The sequence below is a fragment of the Notolabrus celidotus genome, chromosome 1 (genome assembly GCF_009762535.1).
Source record: "Notolabrus celidotus isolate fNotCel1 chromosome 1, fNotCel1.pri, whole genome shotgun sequence".
NCBI classification, from domain to species: Eukaryota; Metazoa; Chordata; class Actinopteri; order Labriformes; family Labridae; genus Notolabrus; species Notolabrus celidotus.
Window position 1 is genome coordinate 37117339 of NC_048272.1, and position 21628 is coordinate 37138966.

The window sequence follows — 21628 nt, forward strand, 5'->3', positions numbered from 1 at the left end:
TCACTTTGAGAGACAGTGGGGCCGCAAGTCTTAGGCATCTACATTTTTTGGGTTGCGGGCTGAAAAGTTTAGGACCCCTGATCTAGATTATCATCATGTCTTTTGATGTAAATTATAAGACAGAGTATCAATAAGTTTGCACAGTCTGGGCATTTTATTTCCAACATTCTTCCATTCAACAAAGACAGTGAACCCTGGATGGACTCCAGGAGCTGCAGACTGGTTGTGGACATCATATGAGGCCTGAAGTTTGGTATATTTTGTCCCCTTAGGATTGTCAGAGCCAGAGGCACAAACACAGTGGATCAGATAACTTTACACTCCTTGTGGTTGGTGTGGTTGCACTTCTCAATCACAGGTAGCAATGCCCTGAAACACATCCTGTTTTACCTTCTGTTTTCATGTGAATAGCATCACAAAGACAAGTCAGGACATTTCCCACCATATTCAATCAGAAAGCTTTTTGAAGTCGCCACTGAAGCCATCAGAATGAAGGAGATATTCACACTATTCACTTAAAGGGATATTTCAGTGTTTTTGAAGTGGGGTTGTATGAGTTTTATGTGATTAGTAATTGTAGCAGCCACAACGGATGCCGCTCAGCTTAGCCCCTTTGTTGAGAAACTGAAGACGAGCAAGGCTACAGTTTCTGCAGATGAGGTTGATTCTGCCAGTTTTGGCAATTTTGTAATTTAGCTAACTTTGAAATACTCTGACACAAGCACTTATCTCGGTTTAGGTGTACGCTCTACTTGTGATTTTTTCAGCACTTCACTTTGACACCGGAAAGCTTGAAAGTTTGTTTTTGCACTATTTCAGACATGCTCTTCCAAAAATCCCCAGTACAGCATACACCATGCGGAAACCTCCAGTCTAAAAATATGAGTCCAATGCAGAATTTTTAAAAACTGCAGTTCGTCGAGGATCTGCTTGAAGCTGGCTCCGGAAGTACCGGAAACCAAATACACACCAATTCAAAAAAGTTCGTTACAGCAGAAATAAACATGTTTACAGCCTGGTTCAAAAGACGAGTGTGGTCTGGATAGCTCATTTCTCGATCGGCACACACTGTATGGGGGTGGATTTTTTCTAGTGTGGCAATTTCGAAGATAATTAGATTACGAGTCTTCCAATAGGAGACACAGCTGACTTGATTGACAGGCGGGAACACTGTAGCTGTTGGCTAGGAGGCTCAAAGCCCGCCTCTTTACGTCACAATCGCTCGACAGCAGCAATATGGCTGCCGCTGACGGTCTGACTCAAAACAGCGCTTCAGAAACATATGGGTGACGTCACGGATACTACGTCCATATTTTATACAGTCTATGGCGTACACCTAAACCGAGATGAGTGAGCAAGTCTTTCAAAATTAGCTACATTATGTTGCCTTGTCCGCAGAAATCTGTAGCCTAGCTTGCGTGCTGTTTCTCCCTGCAGTTTCTCATTAAAGGGGCCGAGCTGAGCGGCATCCACGATTACTAGTGACAAAACCACTTAAAGAAAAATGAAATATCACTTTAAGTTATCCTGTCTATGGGGGTAAAATGGCGCCCATTATGTCAGCCAGGAGCACACGGCAGAAGTTTAGAACAATTTCACCGATACAGTCGACTCTAAATTCTCACTGCACTGATTTAATAAGTGACAGTTGAGGTTTCTGTTTCTTGTTTTCAGCACTAACATTGAAGCTGACAGAACAGAGATACAGAGAGACAGAAATGTCTTCATTATAAGATGAATTTATGACAAAGCATAAATACTAAGAGTCTCCCTCAGTGAAAATACATCTCTCTCCTGTCAGTGTTTGATGCTCGTACTTCTTTTACTCAGGAATATCAGCATCAATATTGATACTGATATCGAGCTTCCCACTATCTGAGCTGTGGTCACACAGTTAAGCATCACAGTCAACAGCACAACAAGGCCGACCACTGAAGTCTGTCAATACAGCCTGCAGCCGTCAGAGAGGTCGTTTAACAGCTTTCTGACTCACTATGATCATATCTGGACCGGGCTGCCAGATGATCAGTTATCGTTATCTTATCCCATGTAACAGTGACTGCGGTGTTTACTGAGGCAGAAATGTCCTCGCTCAGTGTTGATGGAAGTTAATTCTCTCCAGGCATGAAAACACCTTTCTAGCAAAGGTTTGGAGAACAAATAGGGTAAAAAAAAAACATCCATCTACAGCCCAGAGCGAAGTTTCCTGAACTTTTAGTCCTAATTCCTTCTAGTTTATATTTCTGTAAACATATAGTGGAAAAAAAAGTCTGCTTTCATAATGTCTTTGTACTGCTGCACTGCTGCTGTTCTGCCTTAAAAAGATGTTACTATTGTCTTAAAAGATTAAAGAGTTGTTGAAATGGTGCAAAGCTAAGTGGTGCTAGTTTTTGCATTAATCATTCTGTCACACATTCATTAGTTGGTCTTAGTTGATGTAATACCTAATTGAAAGAAACTCCTTCTTTGTGTGAGAGGATCACATGACTTTAGTGATCACTTTCTAATCATCAATCATTGATTCCAGTTCAGAACATGAACCCTTATCATAAGTCGTGTTCAACCATTCTGGATGAGTCTCTTACCTGTAGGCCTCGATCAGCCGCTCCACTTTCTGAGCTTCACCCTGAACTCTGATGTGAGCCTGGAACTTCCTGAGTGCTTCATCCAGCTCCATACTTGAGAAGTCCATCTCATCCACAACACAGCTGGTAAAGAAAAACACAATGAATACAAATTAAGCACATGTGAAAGGTCAGTTCAGATATCACGAAACACAAGTGTTTTCAAAAAGTCTTTCAGTTACAGCTGCTGCTGCGACTACAGTTACTTTCTCATGTTTACATTTGAGGAGAAAGACGAGGCTACTGCAGTCAGGTGAAAAATAGAAATGTAAAGAATGTCTTGTCTCATCAAGGATATTTCTTAAAGAGTTTCTTTACATTTTCCAAACAGAAGACAAAGAGCAGCATTATCAATCATTTGAAGTTGTGTTTGTGGCAACAATATTGATGAAAGTCAAATATTGACACTGTGTTGCTCTTTATCTACATCTACTTCTGGGAATGAATGTTTGGCCCTTGCTATATGCTCTATTAAATGTGTCGATATTATTTTGTCTATTGTGGTTTAGTTTTGGATGAGAAGTATACAGTGCGTTAAAAGGTGCAGTGTCCAGAATATTTGGCGACTATTTGGTTTCGGGAGAAGAGAAGATTGTCACCGAGAATCCCCTTATTCGTTTTTGTCTGTGTTTTATCCACGTCTACTTATAAACTAACTGGTGTCGGAGTCATGGAGTGACGCCGACAGACAACAGTCAGGGCTGGCCAAAGCCAACCTGGTCGAAGCCGGGGGAGAGCCACCGTAAGGGTGAGCCCATGTTTTACCATTTTCCTGTAGCCGGAAACCAAACGTATGTACGGGCATCAAAGCGTCTGAAGCCCTAGACTAGCTCTAGCCCTGAGAATACTTATGTTTATTAAATTCCATTCCTATCAGGTCTGTGTTGCTAAATGCATTGCACCTTACACCTTAAAAAGCCGCCTGCTTTTGGAAATTAAAAGTTAATCAGATGAGGAAAACAAGATTAAACCAAAAAAAGCAACAGTTAGTGTCAGGATTTGTTTTTAAAACCCAACACAAGGATCTGAAGGATGCCTTAAAGCTCTGCATAGCTGAGGTTAACTGCAAAGCTAAGGGATAATTCTTCAGTGGTTTGAAAACAATCCCCTTAAATGATCATTTGTCATTTGCTGTTCATTAAAAATTATTGATAAGTGCAGCTGTATTGATTTATTTTCCTGAGGACATTTTCGCCACTGGAGTGAGGATGGTGACGCTGCTTTCAGAGCCTTGATGCTTTGATGCCAGGCATGTCAGGATTTATCGGCGTTTTCTCAAGGAGCCCTTTAGGTACGCCTGTCAAACTGACACTGACGGACCTTTCCCTGCCCTTATCGTCCACCGGCATCTCAATGTGCTCTGATAGAGCTTCAAGTGTGTTTCAGATAAGTCCAACCAGTCTAAAGCATAAAGTAGAGGCTGTATTTGAATGGTGCGAAGAATCACAGCTGAAAAAAGAAGGCCTTTATAACTTCCCTTTCCCGAGTGAAAGAAGTGAAGGATAAAAATGGGGTCGGTGTGTTTATCTGAGAATCCAAGCAATTTCCTGTGCGGATTCTATTTCTGTTTATTTCCTGGATGTAACTTGAGTCATTATGTAGCACTCAGAACTGCAAAGACTGTGTTTGAATACGTTTAGATTGCAACGAAATGATGCTTTGTGTTCATGAAAGGCAGATAAAATAAGTTCCTTTGCACTCGCACAGTTATCAAGTAAAATCAAAAGCCGGTTTCAGAATATTTTGATGCACGACTCATCAAAGCGTGCAAACTCACTCAAGGACATCTCTGTTGAACTGCTTCTGTCTGTTACCCAGGAACTCGCCAATCATCTGCCTACTCAAGCCTTTCCTTTGGAGCAGGAAGTGGGCCACACCCACTGGAGTGTCTGGAACAAAGTTTCGCTCGATCAGATATTGGATGCCTTTTTCTGGTTTCCTGTAGAAAAAGGGAACGGGTAGAGAGAAAAAGAGAGGAAAAGGGGTGAGGAGAAAATCCAAATCTGTGATTATCCCACTGCACTTGTTCCCCTTGCCAAATGTGTGTAAGATGAGGAACAGGATTTAGGGAGCCAGGGAGGGGGCTGGCAGAATGGGCTGAGGACAGAGAGTGGGAACTACTTTTCTCTTCTGTCTTGATCAACCATGATTAAAAGGAACTTCATGGCCAGCTCTGAAGGCAACCAAATCCACAGTCATCTTTGATTGAATGATATCACACAGGCTCGTATGATTCACTCTGCTTGAAATAGAGCAGAATAAGTCCTATATTTAACAGCATCTAAAGTAAAACAGACAGCTGACATCACTGTTCATTTTTCAGAACAGAGATTTTCATTTGATAACATTTCATTTCAGGCTCTTTAAAGAAAGACAGAAGTAATGAGCTGCATGTAATTACCTCTCCTGCCCCTCAGAGGGTTTACTATGTGTAACAGAACGTGTCTGTCTCTGTGTTAATGTTTAAAGTGGTCTACGTACTTGTTGAAGAGGTTTAGACCGATGCGGTAGTGCCTTTTGCGGATGATGTCATTGCTGAAAGCAGGTGAGTCCCAGCTGTTGCGAGTCTCTTTGTGGTACGTCTGCTTGCTGAGCGTCTGCTCCCTCAGGCTGTCCCTGGACGAGGACTCAGAGCTGCAGTTGATGGTGTCGTTGGAGTTGGATGTGCTGTTGATGCTGTCGTTGTCGCCATCAGAGAAGTCAGACTCTGACTTGCTCTGTCGGTTTGCAGTCCCGTTGATAGCCAGGTGGGCCTCCAGCTGCCGTGGCCGATGGCGGGTTGCATCCTCTTCCCTGGAAGGTCCTCTGGGAGGCAGACCGTGACTGATGTGTTTGGGGCTGCTCTGCTGGTTGCTGAGGGTTCGCTCATAAGCGTTCTGTCTCTTCAGAGAGCTGCGGTCAGAGCGATCACTCAGCTCCACTGAGCTGTCACTCGGAGGCTCAATGGTGAGGAGGGGTAGGTGGTCTACCCGCAAACGCTGCTCTTGGCACTCCAGTGAGGGTGTACTGCGGCAGCTGGTGTCCGTGTCCCCTTTGTCATCCTTATGAACCAGAGACCAGTAGTCCTGGGATGAGTTGAGGGAACGCTGTCGCAAGTCTGATTCCGTGCTGGAGGGCCGGTCTACTGATTGAGACAAGGGCAGAGGAGGGGACAGTTCTTCTTCATCTATGTAAAGGGTGACGTCACTGTAAGATGCCGTCATCTCGTCCACTTTGCGGTGCTCTGAAGCGCTGTGGGAAGGTTTCACTTGGCAGCTGACCTCCCTGTCCATGTCCGGATGACCTCTTACTTGCTCCAGCTGGTTTTCATCCCCATGAAGGCTTCGACAGTTCAGAGCATCATCTATGGACTCAGCTAAAGATTTGACCTGCCTGGAAAAGGCATCTTCTAATTCAGTGATAGCGTCTGTAAAGTCGCTCTGTGTTGTGGGCGTCTTGGCCTGCATGCCCATCTCCCCGCCGTGCTCTGACTGCACCAGTGCACCAATTTTGGTGCCATCATCTGTTAGTGAGAGCTGCTTTCCCTCAAAGTAGGAGCTGTGGACTTTTTCAGGTCCTTCAAAGGAAAACTGCATTCTCATATTGGATAGGACAATCCGTCTGGACATACGGTTCTCAGACATAGAACTTCTAAGACGCTCAAAGTTCTTGTTCATCTGGTACTGGCGAAAGGCTGTCTGGATGGTGCGGGCTGCATGCCGGGTTATGAAACGCCCACCATATTTACGCTCTAGCATCTCCACCTGCAGGAGGACAAAGAAGTCTGTGTTTTAGATGCATTTCATAAACTGGGAAAATCCAATAGTCCAGTTACCACATCACAAATGTTTTCTACACCAGTGACAGTAACATCAAGTGTGAGCAGGTATGATGAATATGCACATTGCTCTGAAAAGTACTGTAGTTTGAAACTTGAAGCATTATCTCTCAGCTTTTCATCCCTACACTCATGAGAATCCAGGAAGTCATAGTTTAACCAAAGTATGAATTAATATGCTTCTTCAGGCAGAGCTAAAGAGCTTCAAAGTGAGGATGATCAGTGCTGTGAATCCATCCTTAACAAAGCCAAGCATCATGTGAACTGGAGAAAAACTTTAAACTATTTTCAAGCTCAGAGAGGGTGAATGTTTTTGACATGAATTAACTCTCTGTCGTGAATATTTACTCAGGAACAAAGGCGTCTTTGTTCAGGCTACAAAGTTAAACGTACTTTGGAAGCATGGATTAGTCAGAATAAAAAATGAAGCCGATGTCTAATCAGCTTTTATCATGGCCTTAAAACCTAAAGGAGGATGATAGTTTTAAAATAAATTGAATTGAGGGTTTATTAGACTCAAATAGATATTGGGAAAGAGGGATCATGTTAAATTGTGTGGGGAATCCAATTTGATTGATAGATGGTAAAAGACCTAATAATGAAGAGGAATTGCTTTTGAAAGAACCATTGAAAAAACAATTAGAGGAGAAAAAAGATTGAAAACTCAACAGAAAAAGTGTTCTGCCATAAAAAAGATTGATAGCTGGAGCTGTTTAAATATCTGTCTTTGAAAGACAAGCCAAGCATACTCATGAGGACTTATCACTGACTTTCATACCTGTCACCCAGCGGTGTTGAAAACTTGATTCTGATTGGTCAGAACTACTTGACAATGGTTATTAATGAGAGTGTCCAAAATGTTACTTTCTGATCATTATCGACATCTCTATCGCAAGTTTTTAAAGCTGTATAAGTCATAATCAAGTCATCTTTAGATAAACACTCAGTGTCAGCTTGTTTGTATTTGGTCAGCACCTTAATGGTGTACGAGACCACAATGACCAGATCTTCACATCAGCGTCTTGAACGGCCCTGAATACCTTGATTAAAAGTATCTCTGAGACAACACACACACTAACACTCTTTACATGGTGTCTTTTATCACCAAACCAGCTTTCAATGATCCGGGGAGCAGAATGACACTGATCATGTTTCCCTCCTCCCTGTGAGAGCCGAGGAGGCCTCTTGACTTAAACTGGCTTAAAGAGACATGGACAATTCTCAGTTTAACCTGCTACAAATGTTATAAACTACTATCTGGCTCTCTTACTGATCTTCTGGTTGTGTAAGATGCTTGATTATGATTGGTCAAAACCTCTTTATGACGATTATTAACTTTCACTAACATGAGCAACACCAGAGAGAACTGATCACACGTCATGTCAAATCAATCCATGGAACATTTAGCTTCTGCTTGTTGACACCACAGACTGTAAGCTGAGGGGAAACCATTAGCTTTCGTTAGCATCAAAACAATGTGGCTAAAACGTTAGCTTCGATTAGCATGCTAAATCAGCAGGATACAGACATTTACATCTTGGATCCTGTCCATCAATATGATCAAGGAGCGGAGCAGGTGAGAGAAACTTTAGGTTAGCGATCTCTATAAAGAAACTGAAACCATGGGTGGTGGTAATGATGGCAGCAGGGTTCAAAGTGGTGACATTAGTTTATTTTTAAAGGTGTGTGAACCGCAGAGCTCAGAGAAGGAGAGCTGAATGAGGACAGTTTCATGTTCAATCCACCGCAACAGGCAGATAAGAATCTATCAATATAGAACACAGGTACAAAGCAACAAAATACATATTGCATCTAACCAGAAGTGCTTAAGCAGTAACTAGATAAAATATGATGCAGTGTATACAGAGGTATGAATGATATATATATATAAATAAATAATATGTATCTACATGAGTGACTATGTCAACAATTAATCGAGTATCAATTCATTGGTTGTTAAGAACTTACTCGAACACATTTTTTGTTTCGATTGTAAATCAAACATCATGTGGTCTCATATTTGGTTCAGCTATCAGGGAGGTGTTTTAAGTTTAAAGCATGTTTGGATGTGAATCAGCTGACTGAAGGTGTTGCGCACAGCGAAGACGCTCAGCTGGGGGCTGCGGCTGAGTGACAGGTCTCCACGAGCGCTTTTTTTCTCTGCCGCCGGATTGATTATAAACTGGCTGACACCTGACCACAGACACATGCTTATTTTTCTCAATAAGAACGAGTAGACAGAAAACTGGACACTGTCAGTCTGAAATATGTTTCTGTTCAGTTCCCTTGTTCTTCACTTTATATGACTGTATGTCCGTGGAGATTATGAGCCTGCTCCACACGTTGATATTCAGCGTTTAACATTTTGAACACTTCAATACGATCATCCTTAGATATTCAATACTGCTTTTCAGAATTTGCCTGTGCACGTGACATTTTTATCCATAGCTAAATATTGTTTGTTTGCGTAGTGATAGACACACAAACAGATTTGGTTTGCTCCAATTTCATTAATTTATTACTGGATTTATTGAAGAAATGTTTTTCTGACTATGCAAGTCAGCTTGTATGTCTCCAACTTCCTTACACACCCAGCATGACACAGTGTATGACCACTTTATACCTCACACTGTGCTTCCTTTTTCTACACCAGCTCCATTCTGTTATATACTCAAATTTGTTATCCAGCAAGTTGCAACCTTTTGGCGTTTTTTTTCTAATAGTGTGTGTCACAAGAAGCTCCTCACTTAACATGATAAACGGTCATTGGTCCCATCAATAAAATGTGGCAAATGTTAGAGGATATTTTAAGCAAATACAAGGATTCTCTAACTTAAATGTGAATTTGCATTCAGTCGTGCTGGTCTGTGTGTCCCTCTCACCTGCTTGTCCTGAAGGTCTGATGAGAGCTCATAGCTCTCAGACAGTGAGCGGGAGCGTTTGATGGCCTCCTCCTCTGCCTGCTTGCGAAGGATGGACTGAGAGTGCTGGAGCTTTGGTCGGCGGGGCCGCTGGTGGCCAGGCAGGAAGATGTGTCCGTAGAGCTGGCTGTCCAGGTGGTCGGGAACGAGCCCGCCACTGTGGGTCACTGGGACGCAACTGTAACCGCTGCTGGGGTCCACAGAGGCACCCACCTCACTGCCTGGAGCATCACCTTCCACACTATAACACACAAGAACACACAGAGCACCGGGTTAGTCTGCTGAGTCACTTCTCTGAGGGCTGCTGTGTGGTTCAGCGAAAATCACGTGACAGATGGAGAAGTGAACTTTGATACTCCTGGCAGGGTATAAATGTGAGAGGGAGCATTTATAGCAGCAGTCTGAGCTCTGCCTGTTGTCCTTCTCATGCGGAAATACCTTGCAGCAGCAGTGACACTGAGCCACAGTATCTTGATCTGAACAATATATGAATACAGAAGTACCAACATAAAGCACAGCAAACACTGGAATCACTAGAAGATTATCAGTGGCTTAGTCTCACTCTAAAACAAATCCACATAATGTCAAGAGTGAGTAAAGCAAAGCAGAGCCTTTAAAATACGGATCAATAACAGGCTGTATCTGCTCACAGCAGCACCGGACAGGACAGCTGTTTGGATCAACCCGGCAGTGTAGAGCTTCAACCAGCTGTGAACTACTGGAGAACAGTGGAACTTTAATACGCATTCATCTGATCCCCTTCCTCAACACATATAGAGTTCTGTGATTAGCTCTGAGGGTTTCTATAAAGGGCTTTCTGCTTTGATGCACAGCTTGAGAAATCATAACTGTGTCATTGGGACACAGACAGGAACCTTCTGCATTTTGAATATGTAACATCATTTTAGAGAAGTTTTTTTGTATGCACAGAGGACACCAATGTAAGATAAATAAAATGCAGGTGGGTGAAACTAGCAAGGTATCAGTATGTACTCTAAATCAGGGGTTCCCAAAGTGTTGGTCGGGACACCCTGGGGGGTCGGGGGTCTTGAGATGTCTTAAAGAATGTTTTTTTTTTTAAAGTTATCTAAAAGTAGTACATTTTACCCATTACAGTAAATAATATTGACAAAAATATTAGCTAAACTTGAAATAAAACCTTGAAAATAGAAAATGTAATGAGTTTTCTGCCTTTCTTTTTGCCAGATGACTCTTAAGTTTAGTGTTAGTGAACAGTTAATTATCAAAAGCATCAGTAGCAGACTAGCTAAATGAAGCCACATTAAATCACTTTGAGGGACAGTGGGGGTCGCAATTCTTTGGCACCTATATTTTAGGGGTCGCGGACTGAAAGGTTTGGGAACATCTACTCTAAATCAAAGTGAATAAATGTCAGCTCATTTTAAGGACACAATCTAAGAGTTTACATCCCTGTAAGAGTTGTGAATCATGTAATAAAAAGCTCTAATGACTTTAGCCATTAACCCTTCACACCTCAAACACATGAGAGATTATAGCAGATCTCTGCAGTCACTAATCACTTTATTATTCATCAGGATGCTTCCTATTCTTAAACATTCACGTGTAGGTTTGATGAAACTTCAAGAATCTCTTTGTTAAATGCCTTTAATGACATTTTTCAATCCAGCCTCTCTTCAGTCTCCAAGCTCACACTGTGATGACTTTGGCCAAAATTACTCTGACGATGTCATGTGGGTTTTGAAAGCTCCTCCAGATCAACATAGTACAGACATTGACAAGTACGCTCAAGTTTAGTTTTAAAATCAGCTGGGTGCCTCTTTGAAATAGATCAATGTATTTCATAGTAATGATGCAAAATGCAAGAAGCAAAAGTCACTATCACATAGCAGCAATATTTGTCCAAGAGGATTGAGAATCAGTTTCACCTTCTTATACTTCCTAAACGTTACAAAAAGCACATGATACATCCATATCTCAGAGGTAAGATGACAATTTGTGATAAACACATATATGCTGAATGTCTACATCAATATGCAGAGAGTAAGTCCCTGTAACTGAACTTCAGGACTCGATATCTGTGACCCATTTGTTCAGCAACTGCAGACTGAGAACAAAGAAATGGCAAATCACAAACAGTGCCGTTGTGCATTCAAACAAACAGCATGAATCATGATTCCTCTGTGAGAAGACTAAACTGAGGCAGCAGAAGGAAAGCTTGGGAAAGAGGCTTTTCTTGTTTTCTGACCACTTGAAGTGCTCTATGTAAATGTCAGAACTCGTGCAATAACACACAAACTCTCATACATCGTCGTACATCATGGTTCAGCTGGGAGTAATTTGGGAGCCAGTGTCTCTTCAAGGGCACTTTGTCAAACTGTCTTCAGCTGTCAATCTAATCTGACAATTAGGAGACAACGTGGTCTGCCTCTAGATGTGGACTAAACTTTACTTGGCAGGTGTTATTTATCATGAGTGAAGTGAGTGAAGCCTACTGTAGTTCAATCATTGATTAGCTGTTGACAAAGCCACTATCAGAGACCAGAAACCATCAATTCATGTTACAGGTTACAGGCCTGTGATGTCAGTGTGCCATCGAACGCTTTATCAGAAACACGACAAATCAGTCCGACAGAGAATGTCTCCAGCTCTTAAGTCAATAATATCTTCCGCTAGAGGCCCATAGATTTAAAATATCAAGAAACTTCCTGAACTAAACTATGCCATTAGAAATCTGTATTTAGAGTGTGATCTATTTGATATGCAGCAAAATAAAGTCAATATCATTTGATTTTGTTTGTCATAATCTAATGAATGAAGGGGAGAGGCTCAGAACAAGGGTGTTGCCCTTGGCGTCTCAACATAACCTTGCCAAATACCTCGATCTCTATGGGAGAATGTGTCAATGTTTGATGATTAAGACTAATATTAGACTAAAAAGGAACATGCAAGGTGAAAAGAGAAGTTACGTAGTATGTATGATTTCCATGTTTAATGAGGACCAGAGTGTCATTTCCACAGAGTGTCTGTATCTACTCAAAGTTTATTTCTAGTTTCCTTTACCAGTATAGTGTTTCATAGCTGATATTGATCAATCTTTATGTATATAGCGCTAAATCCCAACAAATGTTCTCCTCAGACTCTTTCCAAACAGAGCAGGTCTAGACCGTACTCTATGTTCTATTATTAACAAAGACCCAACATCAAGACAGGATAAGATCCAGTCCCATCTTACAGACAGGACTCAGTCTGATCGCATCTTAATCCACCATGAGCAGAGCACTTTGCAGCATTTAGCAAGTCACAGTGGCAAGGACAAACTTCCTTTAACAGGCAGAAACCTCCAGCAGGACCAGACTCATGTTAGACACACATCTGCTGAGACCGAGTTGGGGTTGGAGATATTTCATTCAAAGTCATCTATCATTCATGAAAAAGGTTGGACACTGCATGATTTCCAGTGTCCAAAACTGTCTACCATTTTCAGGAAGCTGCTCTCACAACAAACGTGGAAGCTACACCTTAACCATGACTGCTTTGGTCCCAATACAGTATTAGTCAGTTCTGACAGAGGACTTTTGGAAGGCCATATAGAACCATTTATTTTACGATTTTTTTTGAAGGACTCGTTGCCTTCTAGCCGAATCACAGTGAGCAGGTCCACTGTCATTAAATAGAATGTCTTGTCTCTCTTTTCTGTCATCTGTCTCCTCCTCATGCTTCATCAACACATTTCTGATTGTAAAGGAACAAATCTAATCAGACGGAAAGAGTCATTTAATTAAGCTGAAGTGGGCGTCTGCTCCAGGAGACGATGTGTAATTGGAAATTTCCATTTGTTTGGTATACTGTCAGGCATGGTATACATGACATAATGCAATCAGATCTGACTAAAAGCACAATAGCACTCAAAGCATGTTATGTATTTACAAAGCCGGTGTTGTTGTCAACTTTAGAGACATCTCAAGACAATATACAAACGTTCTGTACAGCGTCCACAGGTCATTGCAGTATTTCAGTTGTGCTGCATTATCCTTCTCTCTGAATTGACTCTGTTTGTGTCCTTGTGAGTCCACCAATAGTCTGGGCTGGGGAAACTCATCCTGTGAGTGAATATTCAATAACTACACAGAATTTGGTGGAAACTGGCAAAAAGCGAGTATGGACCAACCGGCAACCTCTGGCCGTGAGAATTGAAGCTAATGCGGAAGTGTTAAAAACTGCAGTTTCTTGAGTCCACTTGAAGCTGCCTCCAGAAGTACAGGAAACCACATACACACCAATTCAAAAAAGACAATCAGCAGAAATAAACATGTTTACAGCTTGGTTCAAAAAATGAGTGTAGTCTTGAAAGATCATTTTTTCTTTCGCCGCACACTGTACAGGGGTGAATTTTTTCATAACGCAGCAGTTTAGAAGATATTGAGACTCAAGTTTTCCATTATGAGAGGCACAGCTGACTTCATTGACAGGCGGGAACACTGTAGCTATTGGCGAGGAGGATAAAGGCCTCAGCATTTCCAATATGGCCGCCGCCGCCGACTGACTTCAAAACAGCGCTTCAGAAACAGATAGGTGACGTCACAGAGACTACGTCCATTATTTATACAGTGTATGGTATGGACGGGACGTCATGGTAGGAGGAGTCACTGCGGTCACATCCAGTGAATTGGAGAATAGACAAACATAATGTAGCATGAACTACTGAGTTGCTTTCAGCCTGAATGTGGCAAAAATGAAAACACAAAACATCTAAATAAAAAGTTTGAGGCGCAGAGTTTGAGCAAACCAAACAGCCAAATGTTTCTGATCCATCTCCCAGATTAGGGTGGAGAGAAACACAACTTTGAGACCCGTTGACTAAATGAGAGACCTTTTTTGTTGTTTTCCTAGCATTTATTCAGCCTCAGCTATCATAAAAGAGGCACATTTCAAAGCAGAAGCAAGACCGAGGAGCAGATGTGAGAGTCTTAAGTTTTTAAAATGCTCATGTGGGAAAGGGAACCTCCTTTCTCTTAGTGGGGAATCAAAAGATGATAACAGCAATAAGGATTGTCCGTCTGTTTTGGTTTAATCTTGACTTGACCAGACCTGTTCACATACAGGACCCTGCTCGACTGACTTCTACCAAACAGAAATCAAAAAGATACAAAGGGGCTTTATTAGAAATCTATCTTGCATCTTTTTAAATATTTCATATCCCAATTGCAAACATAAAGTCTTAATATATAAAGGTTCTTGGTGGAAATTTCACTTGTTTCCAAAGAAGCATCATTCGTGCCAAGATTTGAAACAACGGTTTGTGTGTAACGAAAAAAGCAATTCTCTGCTAACTGAAAACACCCTGACTGACTCTGAAGTATAAACACTTTCATTCTTATCAGCTGAAATGAGCCTGAAGGGACAGTTTTAGTGACGTATATTGCAATTAAGATCCTGCAGACAAGGTGTGTTTGTTTGAATTACAATATACTGTTTGTTACATTCCTCCTGAAGATGTGTGATAGATCCAAATATACAAACAAAGTGTACACCATAAAAGCCATACTCCTGTGACTGAGGTACCACTTATAAATCCCAAGAGCTGTAGATGGTCAGTATGGGCAGCATTTTAGATGCCAGTGGTGGTTACTTCAGTTACTGGGTGTGAAATCACTCTCTATCAGACAACAACATAAAAGTAACAGCGAGGAAAACGATTCAGGTAGAACACAGCAGGACGGATGTTTCCATCCAGTGCTGCGATAAAAGCATAAAACTGAAACACTGCAGCATAAAAGGAAAGCTGTGATGAGACCTCCATTTATCTGACCTCACTTTAGGATCAATATCAGGGCCACAGCGAAACCAAATTCAAGATGCATTCAAAAAGAAAACCAATATGAGACCAATCTGCATTAAGCAAGAATGATGCTCCTGCTCAGTCTGCCTATATGTCCACATCTCTTAGTTATTTTGTCTGACCTCAAAGAGCTCGTCTGTTCATTTGTTCTCTGCAGGCTGCAAAGTACTCCCAGTGACAAGTGAATCAACTTTGATGTGTAAAACAGTGAAAGTGCCCCTTTAAATTTTAAACAATGACCTCTCTGTGCCATTTCAGGGCGAGCAGCTGACAGTGCCAGACTTGGGTTTAAAACTTAACACCACATATACTGAGGATTACACCCACATGAAAAGGTGTGGACCTCCTCTCCCTCGCAAGTTAGATTTCGACATTCAATTCCTAACCCTGCCTAGCACCGCTACATCCCATGACAGAGCATATATTGCAGGCTGATAGAATTTTAATGATGTGATTGAAGTGGAAGGTAGAGCGATGGATCCAGTAGAAGGTGAAGGTCATGAGAGGACAGCTCTGTTTTTCAGCGCCTCTCCTGGAGCTGCTGAGTGGCATCACCAAGTGGAGTCTATTCTCACTGTGTCACTCCTCGGTGATGAATTAATTACTCCAACCTGCCACTCACACACACACTCACACAACCTGCCTCTCCTTCTGTCCTCTGTTTTGCAGCACATTCACACAGACTCTCTTGCATGCTCTCCACGAGTGAGTAACTCATAAACTCAGTTTAAATTCAATAATCATAAGTAAGAGGGAAGGAGATGCAGAGCGATAAAATACGACTCTGCTGCATTCACTTGCCCGACACGCAGCAGGAAAATCAACTACTGGCTCATTGATGAAGCACAAACCTTTGCTGCATCACAAATGAAGCGCACTTTATTTTCACAGAGTGTGCTCCTTGTAAATTTCATCAGCAGTTCTTCGCTGGCTCCAAGTCCAGCGCATTAAAGGCGGCTCATCCAATGAGCAGAAACAGCAGTTTTGTTGGACTTTAATAAATTCTCTCTCAATTGATCTTTCTGAGTCCGACAACAGGCCCTGAATACAGGAGCAGTCATTAGTGTAATGTACCACCTTCATCACCAGACATGCTCAGAGTCAAATAAGATATCGAGTACATGTTAGGCAACTATTACAATAATTTACTTCCACACAGCAACAGCATGCACACTCAAAGTTGGGCTTACCAGCTGTCTGACTCCAGCTCTAGTAAGGACTGAGTCCTGTCAGAGGCACACTGCAGACACCACATGTTGCCTACAGAGTGCCTACACCAGACCTTTCACCAACACTCCTGTCTGCCAATCCATCCATGGGCTAAATGCAACTTTCCATCCCAGCCGCACAGCCTCCCTCTCGGACACCTCTCCAGCTCTGGCCTTCCTTCAGAGCTCTACGAGGAGGGGCGTTCGCAGGAAGAGGGAGGGGATTCCTCAAGAGGAAACTGGGTCGTGTGGCAGCGGGAGCACTGGTGCCCCACGGGTTAGGAGGGTCTTAAACAAGAAGGAGCAGTGGGTAAAAGCAGAAACGGGAAGGGATTCAGTAAGCTGATGGTGGTGGCATCAGACTGGTTTATAAATAGAGCATCTGGGTGGCATGGGAAAGCCCCCGGATGTACTCTTTTAGCTACAATGATAGTGGAGGTACAGCTGCAGTAAAGTGAGCTTTATAGTGTACAACTGCCCTAATCCTTCAGCTCCATATGAAAGATATACGCTCCTTTACAACCTCTGATCAAAGAGAGCTGAAGATGATACTATCGCTGCCTTCTTACAGACATTACAGAACCAACAACAGCTGCTTGGCCAGTCGGCTCGCTGAGCTATCCTTTAAACAAACAACCAAGTTAAAAGGGAATATTTGACTCACATCCCCTCCCAGCTCTCTGCTGATGTTTAGGGTGATTTCCCCCGCTCCTATTCCCAAGCTATGGCCTTAAGGCTGAGCAGTGAGGGGCCTATCCATTTCCGTATAATGACATCATTACCCAAACAATGGGTGTGTATCGAGTGGACCAAAGATGATATCAAACCAAGGCAACCATGCAGCGTAGAGCGCTGAGATAACACCAAAAAGAGCTTGGGCTTACAGAGAGATCTGCCTCAACTATCAGGGCCAACAACATTTCTGATTCTGCATTTAAATCCCTGATAAACCACGTCTTTCATACATATCTGACTCAAGGAAAAGATACTAAATGACTCTGTGAAATGTGAAGATGTCCTTGATACAGTATACAGTAAGAATGAGTGAAGAGGGAGTTTCAGAATACCTCCCTGATGAGCCGTTTCAGAGCTAAATAAAGAGACACAATGTCTCCCACATGGTGAAGATTTACGTACAGTGCAGCAGAAACGTTAACAGTACTGTAGAGTGTATTAAAGGTTATCACAAAGGCATAAAATATAATCTCTCCCTGGACAAATAAGGCAAAAAACGCACCATTTACAATGTTGGGAAGTTCTCAACTAGATCTTGACTAATGCCAGAAAAATACAATCAGGTGCAAGGTGAAGAAATAAAGTGTAACCATAGATTGTATAAAAAATGGGCGTAGTATCCGTGACGTCACCCATCTGTTCTTGAGCGCTGTTTTGAAGCCAATCGTCAGCGGGTGCCATATTGGAAATGCTGAACACAACCAAACTTTGTCCGAGCTATTTTGAGGTAAAGAGGTGGGCTTTGAGCCTTTTTAACAGCCACAGGGTGCCCACCAGTCAGTCAGGTCAAATAACGAGTTATCACTGTTTTTTGATCCAGGCTGTGAACATGTTTATTTCTGCCGTAAAGATTGTCTTCTTTGAATGGGTGTGTGTGTGTGGTTTCTGGTGTTTCTGCAGCCAGCCTCTAGTGGACGCTCGATGAACTTCAGTTTATAACACTTCTGCATGGGCTTCATATTTTAAGATTTAAGGTTGCTGCTTGAGTATAACTGAATCCTGCATAAATCTTGAAATCTTCATCAGTTTGCATCCCCAGTTCAGTTGATACTAATTTCAACATCCATCCCAGCGTCATCTGAGCCCGTTGCTTCCCTCTAGCATTAATCACAACCATGGTGATACTGAAGGTAGAGATCCAGCAGTTAACACCCACCACATCTGTCTGAATATAGAGAGGGGAGTTTGAGAAAGCTGCCTTTGATCAGACCTTGAGCTATTTTTGTCCCTCTCATCTTTATCTTGACAGTGAAGTGCCAGACTGTACAGTAGCTGCGAGAGAGGGGATGTATTTTTACTCCCCAATCCAAGCCATGTGCTAAAAGGACCTTTGAACAAAGGGCGGCTCTGTGAGAGATTTATTTGACTGTGAACGTCCCTTCATATTGACACAGTTAAATTTAAAGTTAAAGGGGCTCCAAAATGTCATGACGGTGTCACCATGTGCAAACTGTTTAAATTGCAGTGACCGGAGGTGATGAGGAGTTATCACTAAGCAAACCCAATCAGTCTGAGTATGTTAACTTGCTTTGGGTAGAAAGAACTGATTATTGAATTCAAAATGTGGAATAACTATAATGACAATGCCTCATTTATCTACATGAATAAACGAAACAACTTGAGTCATCACTGACTATATAATATTTATCTTGCTCATCTAAAAATATATATAAATATAGTTCAGAATATTATTTTATCATTTCATTTTAATCAATCTTTTTTAATGTCTTATTGAGGGTAATGTGGTGGGTGGTGGGGCGGTGCCCTAGCGCCCTCTATTTGCCAGCCGCCACTGCTTTGAGGACAAGAAGCTGCCGGGATGTGTGATAAGTACGATCGTCCATTTGTAGAGTTTTAACATAAAAAAACATCTCTAAATATGAATTTGTTTGCGAACAATACAGCAACCTTAATCTTCTTCTTCCTCTTCTAACCACTGCATTTCACTTGACCATTCACTAAATACAAAAATGCATACGTTACAAGTTTCATCATGTACTTATTCCTCTTAACACATTATTTGATCTGTTAATTTATTACTTCAATCTAACTTCAACTGTCTATTAATCACTTCAAAGATTGTTCTAGATTCTCTGCTTGATGTTAACTTGTTCCCACTTAGGCTTTAGCAACTACAGCTAAACCCCTGCGACCTGAGTGGGAACCATTGGTGCAGACTACAGCAGGAAAATGGGGAGTCTTTGTAAGTGCTCATGGCTTTTCAGGGTTGATCAATAAAAAATAAAGAAAAACACTAAATGTAATTCTATTTATGACAGAGATAATGTATGTACATTTCACTCTGCTATGCAAAAAACCCCCACAAAACTGCACACCATTTTTCATCACATTTCCCTGATGACTCTGAGATGCATGTGTACTGAAGACATCTAAAAAATTGCACTGTACATATGAGCCATTAAATATATGTACATTGTCATATTGGCAGTAAATCATGCCAGATTATAAAGACTCAAACAGGACCGTATTGATGTTCCTTAATGTCTTTAAGGGGCTTAAACAGCAGCTGAAGACTTCATGAAACAGCTGCTCCTTTTAGAATAGCTGAATAATTCTGACCAAGTGCTTCACCGTGAGTCTGCAGAGCGACAACTCAACACCGGACGGCTCTTTCAAGTCTTATGTTACAGACACACCTGTCACACTATGTCTAGACACCAAAGTGGAAGCAGTTGGAACTGTCGTCCTCGTATAATCCCTCCATCAGTTGCTCCTCAGCAGGAGCTCTGGTCCAACTATAACCACCAACCCTGCTCCTAGATATCCATACCTCCACTTCAGAATCTCTCTATGTCCTCCTAAATGTGTGGCAGCGAATGCCACTCCCTGTGCAGTGATACATGAAACATATTGCATGAGGTGCACTGGGTCTCATCCTGGAGGGACAAAAATAGAGTCATTGACAGACACTGCATTTTCTGCTTCGCTTGGTAAGTAAATCGATGCGTCTGCGTGAGTAGGGAGGCTGGAGACAAATGTGTCTGCACGTCCACCTCCCCAGATTCTATGGTCTGCGGCGGCAAACAACAACACAGGTGATTAGAAACACAAAGAGCACAACACAACATTATCTTGATGATGGAGGAGAGAGGAGAGAGATGCAACAATTTCTGCAGTTCTGGCTTTTTAATGCTTTACCTGGTTCAACCTCAAATTCTTGGACCGCTTTTAAAGCTATTACATCATAATAAAAAGGAGAACTTATCACCTTGGGCTCTGGGTACTTCAGCATCCCAAGTAAGGCCTGCTGTTGCTGCTGTGTTTCATAAAGGATTTTAAAAGCCCAAACGTCACCTGATCACCACCTGTGGGCTATGAGTCTTTGTCCTTCCAGAAGTCACTTTTTATCATAACACCCCACTCCCTATGGTGCTGAGCAAGTAATGAGGTCAGAGCCTTGATGCCAATCATCATAAAATACATGTTGTGTTTCTACATCATAAACTGTTCCACACAAGCTGGCTGACTGACAGTAGGAGCATAAATAATAAATCAAAATACAAGTCACGTCTGTCTTGTTAGAATTGCTTCTGACCATAGAAGACAGGAATCATGCTTTGGATTTACAGTGGAGCCGTAGACTGTATGATAAATGGACGTAGTGTCTGTGACGTCACCCATCTGTTTCTAAAGCGCTGTTTTGAGGCCAGTCATCAGCGGGAGCCATATTGGAAATGCTGAACACAACCAAACTGGCCAACAGCTATGTGTTCCTGCCTGTCAATCAAGTCAGCCATGCTCTTATTTGGGCAAAACCCGTAAGTTTAATATCTTTGAAAATACTAAATTATAAATAAATTCATCCCGTACAGTGTGTGCTGAGAGAGAAATGAACTATTCAGACCTAAACTATTTTTTGAACCAGGCTGTAAACATGTTTATTTGTGCTGTAAAGATTGTCTTTTTGAATGGGTGTGTATGTGGTTTCTAGTGTTTCTGAAGCCAGCCTCAAGTGGACGCTCGATGAACTGCAGTTTTTAGCACTTCCGCATGGGCTTCAAATTTTAAGACCGGAGGTTGCCACTTGTACAGGACACGAATGCATTCTGTCTTGTTTTTTAAATATCTGGTGGGCACAGTTTGAAGGTGTCCTGGGTGTACTCCCCTTTTCCTTCAGAAACATTCTCACGTCCATATTTACCAGAAAAAGGTTTTCTACTTCCTGCCATAATGCTGTCTATGCAGGTGCATGGATAAAACCTGAGGATTAATGCAGTGGTATAAATGGACTGTGTTTATGTTGCACTCTCTCTAGTCTTCAGACTTCTCAGAAACACAAATAAATCTGACACTGGGGTTGGGGTCACAAAAATATATATTAGTTATTAAGAGTTACACATAATAACAGAACTATTAATGGATTGTTCAGCCTGCTTTGCTGCAGTAACCTGTCTCTGAGTAATAACACTCTCAAAGGTTCCTGATAGCTTGTATCAGAAACCTGCAGTGTTATGAGAAAAGTGGTTTTGGTCTCAGCAGTA

The 21628-nt window shown here is 41.9% G+C and overlaps 1 protein-coding gene across 4 annotated transcripts in view; it reads right to left on the reverse strand.

The window, feature by feature from the left end:
• The window catches only part of iqsec1b (IQ motif and Sec7 domain ArfGEF 1b), a 257451-nt gene that overhangs the window by 13623 nt on the left and 222200 nt on the right, over positions 1-21628 (reverse strand). For all 4 annotated transcript variants that reach the window (XM_034684333.1, XM_034684321.1, XM_034684325.1 and 1 more), the window contains 4 exons: positions 9324-9603; positions 5106-6367; positions 4402-4563; positions 2586-2708 (listed from right to left, as the gene is read on the reverse strand). In XM_034684333.1, coding sequence (XP_034540224.1) covers positions 2586-2708; positions 4402-4563; positions 5106-6367; positions 9324-9603 — 1827 coding nt within the window. The remainder of the gene's footprint in view (positions 1-2585; positions 2709-4401; positions 4564-5105; positions 6368-9323; positions 9604-21628) is intronic.